The sequence below is a fragment of the Herpailurus yagouaroundi genome, unplaced genomic scaffold, assembly GCF_014898765.1.
Source record: "Herpailurus yagouaroundi ecotype Mexico unplaced genomic scaffold, PumYag 569, whole genome shotgun sequence".
NCBI lineage: Eukaryota > Metazoa > Chordata > Mammalia > Carnivora > Felidae > Herpailurus > Herpailurus yagouaroundi.
In genome coordinates this window covers 2,578,767-2,596,405 of record NW_024412786.1, presented here as the reverse complement: position 1 = coordinate 2,596,405, position 17,639 = coordinate 2,578,767, and the positions used below count along the sequence as shown (strand labels likewise).

Sequence of the window (17,639 nt, the reverse complement as noted above, 5' to 3'; positions counted from 1 at the left end):
CGCTCGCCCGGCTACTGCAGGAGCCGGCCCAAGGGGGAGGCCGGAAGGAACCGCGAGCCGCCAGCCAACAGTGGCGCATGCGTGCGACGGGCCTAGTTGAGACCCGGAAAAGGAAAACCTGACGGCAGGAAACCCGACGCACGCGCAGGAAGGTAGTGGAGCGCTAAGAAGCGGCGGAGCCCTTTGGGCGTGCGCAGAGTCCAGGTCGAAAAGAGCTGAAAAGTGGTAGCGCTCGAGCGCATGCGCACACCTAGGCGTTGTCAACACAGTAGACACCACTGGGCGGAACCGAAGGGTTGGTTGATGAGTGGCCACTGGGTGACGGCGGAATTAATTGGCACAAAACTCTCCCAGTGAGTTACAGGAGGCGGGGTGGAGGCGTGGACTCCCCAGGGCTACAGGGACAGCTCTGCACCACCAAAGCACGCCCCTCTCGGTCCGCCCCTTTCAGTGCTGGACCTCACACCGGCACTCTCGCCCTAAGCTGTGTCTACTTCCGGGTCAGAGCTCAGATTTAGCGGTTAGAGAGTAACCTTACAGAACAGGCATGAGTAATAGAAATAGGATAACGTCGTTTTTCTTAAAGAGACAGGCGCAAGGCAATTGGAGTCCATCCAGCGGCTGTGAGGGCGATTTAGCTATTCTGAATCCAATCGCGGGGCGAAATTCTGGAAGACAGTCTCAGGTTTCAACCCACTGGGGAAGGGGCATGAAGAACCGGATTGTTTTCCAGGTGAGGAGCAGAGGACAGCCTTAGACAACCCGTTCCAAGAGCTTGAGGTGCAGCCAGTCCCGTCCTCCAATCTTGCCCACTCTCATCCCAAACTAGCTCTACAAAGCAGAGCTTCTAGTCTCTGTTTCAGCTATGAAGGGAGTGAGGCGAAGAGAAGATGAGTCACACAGTCCTTCAACTTCGGAGCCAAGACTAGACTCGGCTTTGCCCCACTCCCAAGCCAGGTTCTTTACCCCGTTTTGCTGATGCGGATACAGAGGGGATGATGGCCTGTCCTTAGCAAAGACCAACCTTGACCCTGAACCTCCTGCGATGGGCGGTCGGGACTACCCATCCCCTCATTGCCCGCCTACCCGGGAACTCCCGGGACCTGCTCCGGCAGCCTCTGGGAGGGGAGCAGGGCTACCCGCCCGCGTCATCTGATGCTGTTTCCTGCAGGAGGGAGAAGAGCGGAAAAAAGTGAAACTCCACCCTCCACCTCTGCCTCCCGCCCCCGGGGCCAAAGTACAAAGGGAGGAGGAAGAAGGGAACGGGGTTGGAGCCGTCGGGCTGAGGGAGCCGGGCTGGGAAGCGGCAGCTCGGCCCAACTAGGGACACTCCAGCCACCCCCTGCGCAAAAAGACCCAACCGGAGTCCAGGCGCTGCCCCTTGCTGGCCCCACCTTACACTTGGCGAGTGCCGGAGCCAGCCTCCCAGGACTGCTCCAGGACTGAGGGACTTTCGGGCCCCTCCAAGCTGGCCATGGTGAGACGCCGGAGGCCCCGGGGTCCCACCCCCAGAGCCTGACCACACTGCCCTGGGTGGCCCTCTAGAAGCCCGAGATGCGGGGGGCCGGGAGGCAATACTCCTGGCTCCCCAGAGAGGTTTGGGTCTGGGGCTGAGGGCCAGGGCCCGGATGCCCGGGTTCCGGGACTAGGGCCTTGGCAGCCAGCAGGGGTGGGGACCAGGGGCACCCAGGGAAGGTACCCCACTTGCCCCAGTATCGGGTCCCAGCCATGGAGCCCTTGAAGAACCTCTTTCTCAAGAGCCCGCTGGGGTCGTGGAACGGCAGCGGCAGTGGGGGCGGTGGGGGTGGTGGCGGAGGAGGCTGGCCAGAGGGGTCCCCGAAGACAGCGGCTTATGCCAACCCTGTTTGGACAGCCCTGTTTGACTACGAACCCAATGGGCAGGACGAACTGGCCCTGAGGAAGGGCGACCGTGTGGAGGTGCTGTCCCGGGATGCAGCTATCTCAGGCGATGAGGGCTGGTGGGCGGGCCAGGTGGGCGGCCAGGTGGGCATCTTTCCATCCAACTATGTGTCTCGGGGCGGTGGCCCGCCCCCCTGCGAGGTGGCCAGTTTCCAAGAGCTGCGGCTGGAGGAGGTGATCGGCATCGGTGGCTTCGGCAAGGTCTACCGCGGCAGCTGGCGAGGTGAACTGGTGGCTGTGAAGGCAGCTCGCCAGGACCCCGATGAGGACATCAGTGTGACAGCTGAGAGCGTGCGCCAGGAGGCCCGGCTTTTCGCCATGCTGGCACACCCCAACATCATTGCCCTCAAGGCCGTGTGCCTAGAGGAGCCCAACCTGTGCTTGGTGATGGAGTATGCGGCCGGTGGGCCCCTCAGCCGTGCCCTGGCTGGGCGACGTGTGCCCCCGCACGTTCTGGTCAACTGGGCTGTGCAAATTGCCCGCGGGATGCACTACCTGCACTGTGAGGCCCTGGTGCCCGTCATCCACCGAGACCTCAAGTCCAACAACAGTGAGTTTTGGGGAGCATGGTTGGAGGGCGGCGTGGGCCAAGCACACACCTGCCAACTCTCAGCTGAGCCACCTGGGGATCTAGGAGAGGCAGGCGCTCCTGCCCTAGGGGAGTCCCAGCTGACTAGGGGCGCCATGAGTCCACACGGACCCCAAAGCAGGAGTCCCAGGCACCAAACCGTCCTTCACACCCCAGCCGCAGATGGAGCCCTTAACCCGAGCTCATAGCTGCCAAGTTAAAAAGTTGGGAGCTCTCAGGTGAGCCATAAGCATCCTGTCTAACCATGGGCACCACTTCAAGGAAGCTGGATACTGGCGCTCATCTTCCTCTCCCCCTAAAGCTCACACTTGTGCTGTTGCTGCTCTGCTCTTGTGGTGGGAAGCTTCTCCAGAACAGAGATCTTGGAGAGGAAAGCCCCCCACCCTTCCCACCCCTGGGGGTCAAGGCTGGGGACAGGGCTGGAATTCTGGTCCCGCCCATGCCCCTGACTGCATGACCTTAAGCTCCTTATTTCAACTCAGATCCTCAATTTCAGACTCTGTAAAAAGGGAGTGACCAGGAAGGTGAAATGGCTTAAGGGACTGGGCAAGCCTGGCATCTGATGCCTGGCGCGCAGTAGGTCTGCAGCTGTGGGTGTGAGCATTTGAGGGCTGGATCACTGAGAGGGCCTTGCCTGGAATGAGCAATTGGGGTGGGCGTGGTGGGGCTAAGGGAGCCTCAAGCAGTAAGATTACTCCGTCTCCAGCCATGTCAGGCCAAGAGGCAGGACCACCCCTCCCAGTAGTGGGGACACGGGGCTGGGTCTGCTGGGGCTCAGGGTACAGGCAGTAGAGCAACAGGAGGTGCGGGAGGGGCTGATGGGTTATTGGAGAGGCATGGGCAACTCTTGGGGGAGGTAAGCATGGATATTTTGGGCGGCCTGGCCTGAGCTGACCATATACAAGTAGCTTATGGAGAGCAGAATGCCCTGACCCAGTAATATCCAAGTCCTTGACAGGCCTGGAGGGGCTGGGGAGGCCTGCCAGCCACCCCCACCTACTCCCCTCATCCAGTGTGGCACTTCCCTCTGCTCACCCTCACTCCTTGGCCCTAGCCTTCCAGGGACCCCCACTCACTGCCCCAGCCTGAGGGAGATTCCCCGAAGGCCTTGGGGGAGGGGACTCCCTTCTTCTGTTTTTCCTCCAGTTTTCTTTCCAGAGAAAATGGAACAATAGCCCAGGCCCCTGCTCCCCACCCTCCCCACTGCTTCCTGCGTTTCCTGCTGCCCCTGAGCCGGCTTCCTGCCCCTGCTCCAGCCTCTGCTCCCTCCCCAGCCCAGCTGCCTGCAGGGGAGGAAAGAGCCAAGGGTTGGGGGGGGGGGGGTTATGGGAGAGGAAGGAGCCAGGGATTGCACACACACACACACACACACCCCCTCCAGTTCCCCTGTTTCTCTCCCAGAGTCTGGGTGGTGATGAAGGCAGGCGAGGTGCCCTCAGCCTCTCTGAGCCTGGCCTCCCACCTCGAAGACCCCGGTCCTAGGCCTGGGGTGCTGTCTGCGGGATGGTGGGGGGAGTCCCTGGGCTGGGGGGGGGGGCACAGGCAGGAAACAATGGCGTGATTTTCCTGGACAATGGGGGCCTTGTGAGGAAGCCTGGCGGGGAGTGGAGGGGGAATTCTCCAGGCCCACGAGTCACAGGACTGACCAGCCAGCCCGGCCTGGGTCTGACCTCCCCCAATTCTCCCCCAAAGGGCTCCCCCCCAGTTGGAAACCTGGACCAGGCCTCCCAGAAAGGAGAAGTAGGGACCAGGGAAGGGAAGCGGAAGAGGTGTGAGCTGCCTAGGCCCCCAGAGGCCAGCCTGTGGAGGGAGCTGGGGGCCAGGCCCCTTTCAGAGGCTAGGGAGCCCTAAGAGGGGGCTGAGAGCTTGGGATCTCCAGCTCCCTCTCCTCCAGGTGGCCCCTGATCACCCCATCCCCAAGGTTTGTATCAGATGCCAGGAGGACAAATTCAAGGCACTCAATATAAAGCAGGGGATGCGGAGGTGAGGATGAGGCTTCGAAGGTGTGACGCTGGGGGTGGAGGGTGACAGAAAGGCCACCAGGGACAAAGAAGTCCTGAGACTTGGATGAGAGGCTGCCTATCTCTGGGCCTCAGATTACCTGACCGAAAAGGGGAAGCTGGCCTCCCAGCCAGAGATGCTAGTGAGAAAGTGCTTCACTAGTCTGTGAGGTACAAGTAGCTAGAGACCTGGCCAGTTGGTCTCCAAGAGGGTGGGTGGGTCCTGTCACCAGGAGAGACCAGCACATAGACCCTCGGGCCCTAGCACATAGACCCCTTTGCTTGGTGCCACTCCAGCCCCCTGCCGCCCGGGGCCCCCCCCCCCCGTCCCGTCCCCCGTTGCAGTTCTGCTGCTTTGGAATGAACTCGTGTAAGGTTTACTAAATGGTCCAGTTCTGAGCCTCCAGCAGCCAGCCCAGAGTCCATTGCAAAGCAGGGAATATGTTGTGACAGAGGACCGCAAGCAGAGTCAACACGAGATGGTAGAGACCTAATCTTTAGAGGACAGCTGACACTCAGTACCAGATGTCACACCCTGTGCTAAGGATTTAAGAAGTGTGATCTTGTTAAATACTCATGACAACCCTCTGAGGTGGCTTTCGTTGTCGTCCTTAGCTTTATTAACTGTTTGGGACTCAGCCCCAGTCTGGCTCAGAGGAGAGGACGGACTGCAAGACTGTTCTCTGAATTAGGAGAAATTGCAGGGAGATTTGCTGTGTGCGGTGGGATTCAGGAGGTGGTTGTTGAGGGCATTTGGACATCAGACGGGGCGGTGATGGGCAGCTGAATTGGCTTCTGGCCTAGAGCTTCAAATGTGGGAGAGTCCAACAGGGAGGGGGCAGCTGGCACTTGGGAGAGGCCAAGACAGCCTGGGGGCAGTGGGCAGAGGTTGAGGAGAGGCCAGACTCTGAGGAGCACTGGCACCGAAAAGGCTGAGGGGAGGGGAGGCCCTAAGGAAATAGCACAAGCAGCCAGAGGCCCCAGAATCAAAGACAGCTGGGGGGGGGGGGGGCGCGGGACAGCAGTGCCAGATGCGGCCACAAGGCCCAGAAAGCTTGGCCAGCAGCAGGAGCAGGGGTTATGGTTTCAAGCCTGGAAAAGTGAATACCCTGGTTCTGCCACCTCCTCCAAGAAGTCCTCCCTTTTGCCAGGCTGGGTTAGGTGCCCATCCCCTCTGCCCTCAGTACCCTGAGCTGCCCCCGTAATGGTGCTTTCACCCTGGACAGCAGGGCTGAGTGGTTGGTGTGCCCTGAAATGACGTATGTTCAGAAAGGTAATTGGCTTGGATGTCACTTCTCTACAATAACTAGCAGAGTGAGAGGCCCCCTTCAAACCCTTGATGATTCTATGACTTTATCCTCTTTCTGTTCCTCAAAACCTCTCATCTGAGCCACGTTTGTCCCGATGAGAGATTTGCAAGTTGCTGCTTCTCCTCTGTCTACAGACTATGGTGGCCCCATTGGGGTCAACACCATGAACCCCTGCCAAATCTGACCATCCACTCCCGTGTTTGTCCCAAGCTCCTCCTTTCTGGCCAAGGACCTTCACTTCTCAGACTCCCCATTTTCTTCATGTCCAGCTGCATCAGTAGATATCTTTTGTTGGGAGTCTTTCTGTCCTCACGGAGAGTGGTTGCACTAGCCAAGACGAGACATGGGCACCGGGGGCCTGCAGTGCCTGCTGGGTTTCCTTTCTCACCAAGGGGTTCCCTCCTGTTCCCCACACGAACGGGGGTTCTAATTCACACTCCTGTCTCAGCACCATGACAAGACATGGGTTTCTGTCCAATGCAGCATTAGGGAAAAGTTGGAACGCTGGCTTGAGAACCACACAGACTAGGTTGGACTCCGTTCTTTGTTTGCATGTGATCTTGACTAAGTGGTTTCTCTGCTCCGTTTCCTTTTCTGTAAAATGGGGATAATGATGGGTACCTCGGAGATGGTTTTGTGAATGCTAGAGCTGAGTGTTAATGCCTGGCCTCAGGTAGCCCCTCCATTAATGTTTCCCAGCATTATTATTTTTGTCTGATTCTACCCCAACCTCCAGCTGTGAGTTCTCCAGAGCAAGATCACCTCTGTGCTTCCAGTACCTAGCCAGCCTGTCTGTGAGATGATGGTTTGCTCCTAGCTCCTCCCTTGTCCCCACTAACTGAGCATGGAGCACCCACAGTCCTGCCCCCCCACCCTCTTCCCCAGTTCTGCTGCTGCAGCCCATTGAAGGTGATGACATGGACCACAAGACCCTGAAGATCACTGACTTCGGACTGGCCCGAGAGTGGCACAAAACTACACAAATGAGTGCTGCGGGCACCTATGCCTGGATGGCCCCTGAGGTTATCAAGGCCTCCACTTTCTCTAAGGGCAGCGATGTCTGGAGGTGAGGCCTGGGTAGAGACAGGACAAGGCCATCCGTGGGGCTGAAGAGGGCAGAGGTGGCTGCCAAAATCTAGGGCTGGGCAGACAGGCAGAGCCCAGGGGGAGGGACCCAAATCATTTGGTTCCTAGTTGCTTTGGGGTGAAATAGTAATAAGTAAGTAGAGGACGGGACACAGACCCTTTGTCTTGCTTACAGTTTTGGGGTGCTGCTGTGGGAGTTGCTGACTGGGGAGGTGCCCTACCGTGGTATCGACTGCCTTGCTGTAGCCTACGGAGTAGCTGTCAACAAGCTCACACTGCCCATCCCATCCACCTGCCCTGAGCCCTTCGCACAGCTCATGGCAGGTAAGGATATGGGGCTGAAGGGTGTGGGGCAGAGCCCTGTGGCACAGGACACGCCCACCCACAGACCCTTTCTCATTCTGTTCCCCCTCCACTCGTGTCCCCAGACTGCTGGGCGCAGGACCCCCACCGCAGGCCCGACTTTGCCTCCATCCTGCAGCAGCTGGAGGCGCTAGAGGCGCAGGTCCTGCGGGAAATGCCGCGGGACTCCTTCCATTCCATGCAGGAAGGCTGGAAGCGTGAGATCCAAGGCCTTTTCGACGAACTGCGGGCCAAGGAAAAGGTGGGAGGGGTCGGGGTGACGGGATTGGAAAGAGAGGCCGGGAAGTGCCTCCACGGTCTCCGTGGGGCAGAGAGTGGGGGCGGACGCTAGGGTCCTTACTGGGCTGATCCCACCACCTTCCTTGTCCCGGGCGCAGGAACTTCTGAGCCGCGAGGAGGAGCTGACCCGCGCGGCGCGTGAGCAGCGGTCACAGGCAGAGCAGCTACGGCGGCGCGAGCACCTGCTGGCTCAGTGGGAGCTGGAGGTGTTCGAGCGCGAGCTGACGCTGCTGCTGCAGCAGGTGGACCGGGAGCGGCCGCACGTGCGCCGCCGCCGCGGCACCTTCAAGCGCAGCAAGCTCCGCGCGCGAGACGGCGGCGAGCGCATCAGCATGCCCCTCGGTAAGGGGCGGGGTCTAGCGCGCCTCCCAGTCATTGGTTATGAGCGGAGAGGTGGGGGTCGGGCTTGCGCTGGCCTCACTGGGATTGGTCTGGGGTGCTGGTGGGTGGGACTGTGAGCTGAAGGCTGGAAGGGGTGGGGCCGGGGGTGTTGTTTTTCTCATGTGGGCGGGCTCTGGCGGAAATATTTGCATGGCGGCCAGGGAGTGGCTGCTCCCGGAGAGGGGCGGGGCTCATGAAAGTTCGGGGAAGGCCGTGGGCGCCCGGCGGGTCGCCTCCGGGGAATCTTCGGTTGGTGGAGTCCTGGCTGTCCGCTTTCCTTATGGAGAGCCTGAGGCCCAGGAGAGCGGTGACCCCGGCTTTAGTCACGCAGCCACCGTGCCTGAACTGCCTTCGTGGCCTGGGAGCCGGCTGAGGGCTCTTGAGGGTTGGAATCCTGGCTCTCGTTCACCACAAACCTGCACCCTGCTTTCCCCCCAACCCCAGACTTCAAACACCGCATCACCGTGCAGGCTTCACCTGGCCTGGACCGGAGGAGAAACGTCTTCGAGGTTGGGGCTGGGGACTCGCCCACCTTCCCCCGGTTCCGGGCCATCCAGTGTAAGAAACCTTTCCCCATGCTTTTCCCCTCAGCACCATATCCTTCTGTCAAACCTTACCCTGGAGCTGGATCCCACTGTCTTCTCCTAACTCCCCACACCCAGACTCTCTCCCCTATCTGTTTAGACCGATATCTCTGCGTGCCCTGGGCGGCATTTATTTGATCTAAGTTTTATAGATGAGAAAAATGGAAAAAGTAACTTGCCTAATGTCACATAGCTAACGAGGGGCAGAGCCAGCAAACCCAGGCAAGTTTGCCACAGCATGCGAACTACTAAGCAGCAAATACCAACTGGAGAACTAGATGAGATACCCCACCCCACTGCTAACCCCAGAACCCAAACCTACCTACCCCATCCCAGTTCTGTTCAGTTTCTCTGTGGCCCAAAGCCCACCCTCGGAATAGTATGGGTTCCCACCTGATCCCCCATCTTCTAAGAAGTTGTCCCTGGAGCCAGACTCTTATGATTGGAGGACAAGGATCAGGGCTCTTGACCTCAGCTCAGACCCTCTTGGTTTTCCACCCACAGTGGAGCCTGCTGAACCAGGCCAGGCATGGGGCCGCCAGTCCCCTAGGCGTCTGGAGGACTCCAGCAACGGAGAGCGGCGAGCATGCTGGGCCTGGGGCCCCAGTTCCCCCAAGCCTGGGGAAGCTCAGAATGGGAGGTGAGTGCCAGAGAGCCCCTGCCCCAGCATCATCTACCTCCCCAATAGTCCTGAGATTCACGAAGCCCAACCTCCCTCCCCTCCCCAGGAGAAGGTCCCGCTTGGACGAAGCCACGTGGTACCTGGATTCAGATGACTCATCCTCCTTGGGATCTCCTTCTACACCCCCAATGCTCAATGGTGAGTGGCCTTTTCTCCCTCCCCCTACCCCCACCAGCAAACAGCAGACTCCTGCTGCGCTCCTATGGGTACTATGCGGAAACTGCAAAAAAATCAGCAGCAGGGCAGGTCGTTCCTAGAACCCCCATCTGACCTATATAGGTCCACAACTGAGCCAGGTACAGCCCAGGTTTCAGGGGGCCCATAGTGCAGTCCTCGTGGTCAGGCCTGGCCCGCGAAAGGCCTCTTTTCTGCCCCGGTGGCAGCTGCTGTGCCTCAGCAGGCTGTAGGGAGGGAAGGAAGACGGCGATGGTACTCCCCATTTGGGACCCAAGGGAAGCTGGGTCCAGAGAGGGGAGGGAAACTGTGCCTGTGGAGTGGACCAGGCAGGTGGCTGCCACACTGTGCTCAGAGTCCCTTCTGAGCAGCCTGTAGGTAGAGAAGAAGATGAGAAAGCTGAGAAGGTGGGGATCCAGAGCCCATTCTCACTGCACCTGGGGCAGTTCTGAGCTTTTCTGTCCTCCATGAGGATACGAGCAGTTACTGCGCGTCAGGCATTCCCTTTAAGCAACAACCCTGTGAGGGAGGTGCTGTTATTATCGGCATTTTAGAGATGAGAAAGCTGTGGCCCCGAGAGGTAAAGTAACCTACCTGGGGCCTTCAGCTAAGGATTTGAACGCAGAGAGACTTTGGCTTCCTCAGATGCTTTCACCTGAAGAAAGGGTTTTTCGCACACAAACTGCTTGGGAAGCTAGTGGGTTGGGCAGAGATCAGGGCTCCTGCGTCAGAGGGACAAGCAGCTCGGGATTGGCAAGGGGTAGAAAGCTACATCCTTCTTTGCCTGTGGATCCCGTCAGAGCCCCTCTCGCCCCACCCAGCACATCACCTCCGCCATTATTTGAGTAACATTTGATAGTGGTAACAACAGGTAACATTTACTAGGTCCTTCGTATGTGCCAGGCAATGCTGGGTATTATGATTAGGACCATCTTGTAGAGGCACAGAGAGGTTATGTGGTTTGATGTAGGGCACACAGCAGAACAGGGATCTGAACCCAGGTCTGACTCCAGCAACAAGGCCACGGACCCTTATCTGCCTCTCCATTTTCTACTCCAGAAATTACACTGCCCCAAGCTAGCTGTACTGTAGAGACGGAACTGAGAATTAGAAGGCCCAAGGGGCAGCTTGGTTCACCTGCTCTAGAATGTACCAAGCTAGAAGGGCCAGTGGAGAACTTAAAGTCCTGTCAACCCAGGTGTGTAGGTTGAAGCGGCCCCTACCGTATTCTGCAGAGCCCTTTGACCTTGCTGTTTCTGAGCAACCAGGAGCAGGGACACAAGGGTCTGAACCCCATCCTTCTCAAGCTTGCCCCTGACCTGGAAGGATATCACCTATCCCAGCCCAGCCGCCGGCTGAACACTTGGTTCCCTAGCAGGAGCCCACACTCCAGTGGCCATCTTGGGCCTATGAGAGTACGTGACCTTGACCTCCCAGCCACCCACACAGTCAGAAGCCTGGCTGAGAGTCAAAGAGGACCCTGTGAGGTTGTCCCAGGCACACGCCATACTACCGGGGAACGGGTTGCCATAAGGTGCCTGTTGGTGGATACAGTCCGCCTATGCTGACGGGACTGCTCTGTGACTCTCTGGAGCCGCTAACTACCACACGGCACGTCCTCTCTGTCTGTGAGGCCCCATGGAAGCGATTTCACCTGCATCTCTGGGTTAAGATGGTCGCGCTGCTTTATTTCAAAGCAACAGAGTTGCCAACTTTTAGTGCTAGGAAGGGTGGAGGCAAATTCAAATCCCTGCTGAACTACCTTGAGCAAGGCACTTACCTTTCAGAACCTCAGTTTCTCAAGGCCATTGATCACAGGAACTTCTTCACACTCTCATATTCTGTACTGACTTCCATCCGCCCTTACCTTTGTCTCACTTTTCCTGCTCGTTTTACTTTTTATTTTTTTTTAATGTTTATTTTTGAGAGAGAAAGAGAGAGTGTGGGGGAGGGGCAGAGAGAGAGGGAGACACAGAATCCGAAGCAGGCTCCAGGCTCTGAGCTGTCAGCACAGAGCCCGATGTGGGGCTCGAACTCACAAGCCGTGAGATCGTGACCTGAGCCGAAGTTGGCCGCTTAACCGACTGAGCCACCCAGGCACCCCTTCCTGTTTGTTTTAAACATGTTTTTCCCCTGTTCAGTTTAATATCATTATAACTCTCAGTTTCATCATCTGTAAAGTCATATAATAGTGATCACCTTATGGGGCTGTTGCAAAGATCATAAGAATGGATGCCCCCATCAAACATATATTGATGCATTTTGTGAGACAGGCATCATACATATTAGAAATCAACCCTGGGGCTCCTGGGTGGCTCAGTCAGTTGAGTACTTGCCTCTTGATTTCGGCTCAGGTCATGATCCCCCAGGGTTGTGGGATCGTGCCCCACCTCAGGCCCTGAGTGTGGAGTGTGGAGCCTGCTTAAGATTCTGTCTCTCTCTCTCTCTCTCTCTCTCTCAAATTAAAAAAAAAAAAAAAGATAGCTCTCTCTTTCTCTCTAATAGAAAGAAAGAAAGAAAGAAAGAAAGAAAAGAAATCAACCCTGCCCTGCCCTGCCCTGGGGGAGGGCCTAGTGGGGGGGAGGGGCAGACTCAGATACAAACAAGTAAGTGGTGGGGCAAAGGCTGTATAAGGCTTAACGTGAGCAGTAACTCCACAGGTTAGGAGAGATTCTGGGAAGGCTTCTAAAAGAGGGAAAAAACTCTTGTTTTCCTCTAGGCACTACTCACTTCACTTCTGGCACCAAATGTGGGGTTCCCGTTCAGTTCTAACACAGTCTACCTGGAGTTCGCATCGGACCCTCCAGGTGAAGGGCTCAGTCCCACAAGACTGCCCCCCACCCCACTTCACATGCCAGTCACAAGTCCAGGGTGTCCTGTGTGCTTCTGACCAACCACCTATAAGTCAGAGGTTCCCGTGACCTCCTCCTCCGGTTTGGTAATTTGCTAGAGCAGCTCACCAAACTCAGGAAAACAGTTTACTTACTAGATCACCAATTTATCATAAAGGATACAGATCGAGAACAACCAGATGGAAGAGGTGCTTAGGGCAAGGTCTGTGGGAAGGGGGGAAGTGGGGCTTTAGGACCCTCTCTGGGTGCACCACTCTCCTAGCACCTCCACGTGTTACCAATGGAAGCTCTCTGAACCCTTTGGCTAGGGTTTTTTTTTATAGAGCCTTCATTATGTGGACACGATCAATTGGTTGAATCATTGGCCGTTGGTGATAGACCTCAGTCTCCAGCTCTCGTCACGTGGTTCATTCCCCCGGCAACCAGGCTTTCCAAAAGTGACCTCATTAATGTGAACTTAAAATTATTTTTTTAATGTTCATTTATTTTTGAGACAGAGAGATGACAAGAACAGGTGGGGGGAGGGGCAGAGAGAGAGGGAGACACAGAGTCTCAATCAGGCTCCAGGCACTGAGCTGTCAGGACAGAGCCTGACATGGGGTTAGAACCCATGAACTGTGAGATCACCACCTGAGCCAAAGTCAGATGCTTAACCGACCGAGCCAGCCAGGTGCCCCATCGTTAATGTGAACTTAAATGTGATTCAAAGGGGCTTGTTGGGAAGAACAAAAAATGCTCCTTTCACTTCTATCAGTGTGATCACTTAGGAAAATCTAAGAGTTTTCGGAGTTCCGTGCCAGGGATGAGATGAAAACCAAATATGTATTTCTTATTATAAGTAACAGTATTACAGCTTCACAGGGAGGTGCTCTTTCACCCGGGGCTTGAATGGTGACTAAGGGATCACAGAAAGCCGAGGTGGGAAAGTTGTGCTGGGCAGAGGGAACGGTGTGTGCACAGGCACAGGGCTTTCCACACCTGAGGAAAAGGAAACCTCGGAGGAAAAGTTGAGAGCCATGGAGTTGCAGGCCTGAAGCCATAGGTGGGGGCCAGGCCTTCATCCTCTGGGTCTGTGGGCCCGGCTCAGCCCCAGCAGATGTTTGTTGAATGAATGAGTGGGTGACACTGGAAAAGGAGGCAAGAGACAGTTTAGGAAGGGCCTGGAAATGATGGGGAGTTTAGCCATTTGCATTTTAGAAGGCAGGGGTCTGGGCAGGGGCAGATAAGTCAGAGAGACTGGCTAAGGGTTGTGGCTGAGAAAAGGGACCCTGAGCCAAGCCCAGGTAGTAAAAGTTCAGTTTCCCCAGCCTTGCATTTCCTCCTCTGGACCCCCAGCCCCATGTCCCACTCCAGGCCTGGCCCGAGGAGGGTGGAGTAGAGGAAGGCTTTGAAAGCTCAGCCAAGGAGCTTGGACTTTATTTTAGTGGTAATGGAGAACAATGGCGGATTCTAGAGCCAGAGAGGAACTGACAAAACTGGGCTTTGTGGGAGGCCATCATAGGACCCTACCACCACCACCTTCTCAATGTCAGCTTCTCCAGGCCTATTCCTGGTGGTCTAGAATGGAGTCAGGCCAACCTTGGGCCCACAAGTAGGACACTGATGTTCTGAAATCCAGAGCAGAGTCCAGCTGGGAAATGGTGGAGACCAGCCGCCACCTGGAGTGAGGCCATCTCCGGCCCTCACTGGCTGTGCAGTCTCAGACAAGCGCCTAACTTCTCTGAGCCTGGAGACCCTGGGGCACGAGGATCAGACAACAGAATGCCCCTGAATCATTGCACTCAGGCCTGGCACAAACAACTGACCTCTCTGAGCCTCAGTTTCCTCATTTCTAGAATAGGGACAGTGATGTGTGCCTCTCCGGGCTGTCGTTGCATTGGAATTGACCTGTGTGGCTGATCGAGTAGGGGCAGGTGGGCAGAAGGGCCAGGGCTGACCAGTCAGGAAGGAGGGGGGCACAGAGCACAGGGCATCGATCCCAGCCTTGTCCCTGGAGCCATGCAGATGCCCCTGGCTGGCCACAGAGGCCAACGAGGTCAGCTGTGATGCGACCTCAGCTCGCTTCCTGGTGGACCCCGCCTCCCCTTCTCACCCCAACCCCCATCTCTGGGCTCCAAGGCACCTGGCTGCCTCCCAGGCTTTGCTCCTGCAAGCTCCTGAGCATGCCTGCTCTCCCCACACCTGCCACTTCTGAAAGGCCAGAGAGTGTGAGTGTGAGTGTGTGTGTGTGTGTGTGTGTGTGTGTGTGTGTGAGGGAGAGGGAGAGGGAGAGGGAGAGGGAGAACGAGAACGCGCGATGGGCGAGATCGGTGGGCAGGGAGGAACCGGGTCGGGGAGTAAAGGAGTCAGGGAGGACGTTGGTGGGGAGCAGAACTCAGTCCTTGTTCTAGGCCGCTGAGGGCCCCCTGTGGCCCCCGCCCGGAAGACGGCCTAACGTGTGCCCGCCCCCGCTGCCAGGTAACCCCCCGCGGCCGAGCCCGGAGCCCGAGGAGCCTCGGCGCCCAGGCCCCGCGGAGCGCGGTAGCGGCTCCGGGACGCCCAAGCTGATCCAGCGCGCGCTGCTGCGCGGCACAGCCCTGCTCGCCTCCCTGGGCCTGGGCCGCGACCTGCAGCCGCCGTCGCCGTCGCCAGGCGGCCCGGGCCGCGAGCGTGGGGAGCCCTCGCCAACGCCCCGCGCGCCGCTGCCTACACCGTCAGCCGCCGAGCCACCCCCCTCCCAGCTCATCCGCTTCTCCCCCAAGAGGCCCGACGCCCCCCCCTCCCCGCTGAGCCCGGACGCCCCCGGCCCGCCCACCCCTGCGCCCCTGCTGCTGGAGCTGGGAGTCCCCGTGGGCCAGCTGTCAGCCAAGAGCCCCCGGCGCGAGGAGGAGAGGCGCGGTGAGTGGCCCGAAGCAGGCCTACTGTGGGTGACAGCGGGGAGGAGAGGCCGCTGGGGACGTGTGGGGCAGTAAGGCTGCGGCCACAGCCGTCTGCTGGATCCCAGGCCAGGCCCTCAGGGCACTGGGGACGCAGGGAAGGAACTGAGTTCTAAGTTCAGCCACCCAGTGGCGGGAGAGGGGGCTGGGGTGGGGGGGCATGGCCAGGCAGGTTGTGAAAGAATAGAAATAATCCTGGTGAGATAATGACAGCAAACGCCTCCTGGTTGCCTACTTGTGCCAGGCGCTGTTCCTTGAGCCACGGAGAGATTGTCTCACTTAATTACATGACGGGCCTGTGAACAAAATACTCTTGTTATACCCATTTTTTAGATGAGGTTTAAGGCACAGAGAGATGAGGGACCCAAGGCTCTCAGCAGTTAAGTGGCAGAGCTGGGATCCAAGCCCAGGCCCGTCTACGCCAGAGGCCTTGCTCTTAACCACTGGGTAATTAAACAGATGCACCGCAGAGTATAAAGGGCCGTGGAAGTTATGAGTCAGGCAGCTCGCTGTGCAGATAGGAAAGCTCCAGAGGTGGGCGGTGCCTCCTGTGGATACCCAGGATTTGGTGGCTGCCTGACCCCGTGCCCCCTCCCTCGACCTTCCTAGGAAGTGCTGTCTCACCGCCGCCAGGGATATCACGCTCTGCTCCTGGCACCCCAGGCACCCCACGCTCACCGCCCCTGGGCCTCATCAGCCGACCTCGACCCTCACCCCTTCGCAGCCGCATCGACCCGTGGAGCTTCGTGTCAGCCGGGCCACGGCCTTCGCCTTTGTCCTCGCCGCAGCCTGCGCCCCGCCGGGCACCCTGGACCTTGTTCCCGGACTCGGACCCCTTCTGGGACTCTCCACCTGCCAACCCCTTCCGGGGGGGCCCTCAGGACTGCAGGGCACAGACCAAAGACATAGGTGCCCAGGCCCCGTGGGCGCCAGAGGCAGGGCCCTGAGTGGGCTGGGCTGCTCCCCCACGCTCCAGCTGCCCTACAGGAGCCACAGTATACACTGGAACAGGAGCCGGGCGAGCCTCTGTAGCTGCCTTGGTTTCCCCCAGGGACCCCACCCCCTTTGGGGGTCAGGAACACTACACTGCACAGGAAGCCTTCACACTGGAGGGGGGGAGCCTGCACCCCCCCCACACCTGCAACCTGTGGGTCCCCCGACTCACCTGCCCCGTTGGGGCCCAACACTGTACCCAGCTGGTTGGGAGGACCAGAGCCTGTCTCAGGGAATCGCCCCCAGGGGTGGTGCAGGAAGGAGAAGTACAGGGGAGAGGGGCTGGCCTCGGCTGTCACCAGCACTCTTGACCAAGCCCTGCTACTGTGGCCCCCGCCCCAGGGCTTAGTGCCCGGATGCCCCCACCCCTGCCCTGGGGGTCCTCTGGGGCCAGGACTCTCTGGGTGCCCTCCTGCCGCCCCGGCCAGGGTTGGGGCCTCGGCCTCAGGATCCTATGAAGCCAAATAAACTCCCCGAGCTGTCTCCCTGGGTGCAGCCTCTCACCTTTTTGGGAAGTAACCGGGGGATCCGAGCCATCACGCAAACCTGGTGACTTCGTGCCCTCAGCACAAGGGGCAGTTGGCCTGAGGCTAGGCTGGGACCAAGGGCACTGGCCTCGGTCAGGCATTCCAGGCCCGCCTCAGCCTCCTCGGCACCCACACGCGCTGCTCTCGCCCACCTTCTCCCCGCCCTTGGCAGGCCTTTCTTGCCATTTCAAGAATCGCCCCGTTCTTCCTGCTGCTTAGCCTCGGGACCCAGCTGCAACATCACCTCCCCTGGGGCGTCTTCCCTGGCCATGCTGTGCCCGCCACAGCCAGCTCGCGGAGCTCGGGCGTCCAGAGCCCACTGGGCAGAATCTTGGGGTTTGTCCTGGGTTTGTCTCTATTCCAGGGTCTGGACCAGGAGGAGTGACCACCCTGGCTCATGGCTCCGTCCACACTTCTCTTACTGGCTCATGGTTCCGTCCACACTTCTGTGGGTTCTGGGGGGTGGGGGGTGGGGGGCACCCCGCACCAGGCCCCGGGGCGGGGCCCTTGCGCTCAGCCCCTCCATGGTTCAGCGGAGTAGTCTAGGCTCCCCGCCCCTGCACACACCCTGGCAGCCAGGCTCACTGTGTCCCCAGTGTTCAGTGGGGCGGGACTCAGGAGGGCCCAGCACAGGGTTCTCAGGGAGAACTCAGAATGGAGGTGTGAGAGCGTCCTCTGGGCGGCGGCCTTGGCTCCTCTCAGCTCACTGCCCTGCCCCCCCCCCCCGACTCTTCCCAAATCCCCACTCCTGTCCCCTCTTCCTTGCAGGCTGCCTGCTGTACCCCCCTCGCACCCCCCTCCCAATAGGTCTACCTGGGCCACTCTTGTCCTCTCGGTCCTGTGTCCTTACCCCCCCCCACCCCTGCCCCACGCCGTTCCTCTCACACCCCAAGCTCTCTCCCACCTTGACTGGCTTCTGTTCCCCAGCTGAAATGTCAGTCTTCACTCTTCCAGGGCCTTCCCCCAGAACTTCAGGGCATGTGT

The 17,639-nt window shown here is 58.6% G+C and overlaps 1 protein-coding gene across 4 annotated transcripts; it reads left to right on the top strand.

Annotated features, from left to right (window-relative positions):
- The first annotated feature begins 168 nt into the window (after positions 1 to 168).
- Positions 169 to 16,611, top strand: MAP3K11 (mitogen-activated protein kinase kinase kinase 11). 4 transcript variants are annotated; one of them, XM_040466238.1, is made up of 11 exons: positions 169 to 295; positions 587 to 2,470; positions 6,705 to 6,885; positions 7,081 to 7,229; positions 7,334 to 7,509; positions 7,646 to 7,889; positions 8,373 to 8,486; positions 9,017 to 9,152; positions 9,241 to 9,332; positions 14,678 to 15,097; positions 15,745 to 16,611. In XM_040466238.1, the coding sequence occupies exons 2-11, from the start codon at positions 1,729 to 1,731 to the stop codon at positions 16,080 to 16,082; spliced, it is 2,592 nt and encodes an 863-aa protein (XP_040322172.1). In that variant the 5' UTR covers positions 169 to 295; positions 587 to 1,728; the 3' UTR covers positions 16,083 to 16,611. The 4 variants fall into 4 exon arrangements, with proteins under 4 accessions (XP_040322172.1, XP_040322174.1, XP_040322175.1 ...); XM_040466240.1 differs by lacking the exon at positions 169 to 295 and having other exon boundaries at positions 613 to 733; positions 830 to 2,470; XM_040466241.1 differs by lacking the exon at positions 169 to 295 and having other exon boundaries at positions 614 to 733; positions 1,172 to 2,470.
- Positions 16,612 to 17,639: the final 1,028 nt, after the last annotated feature.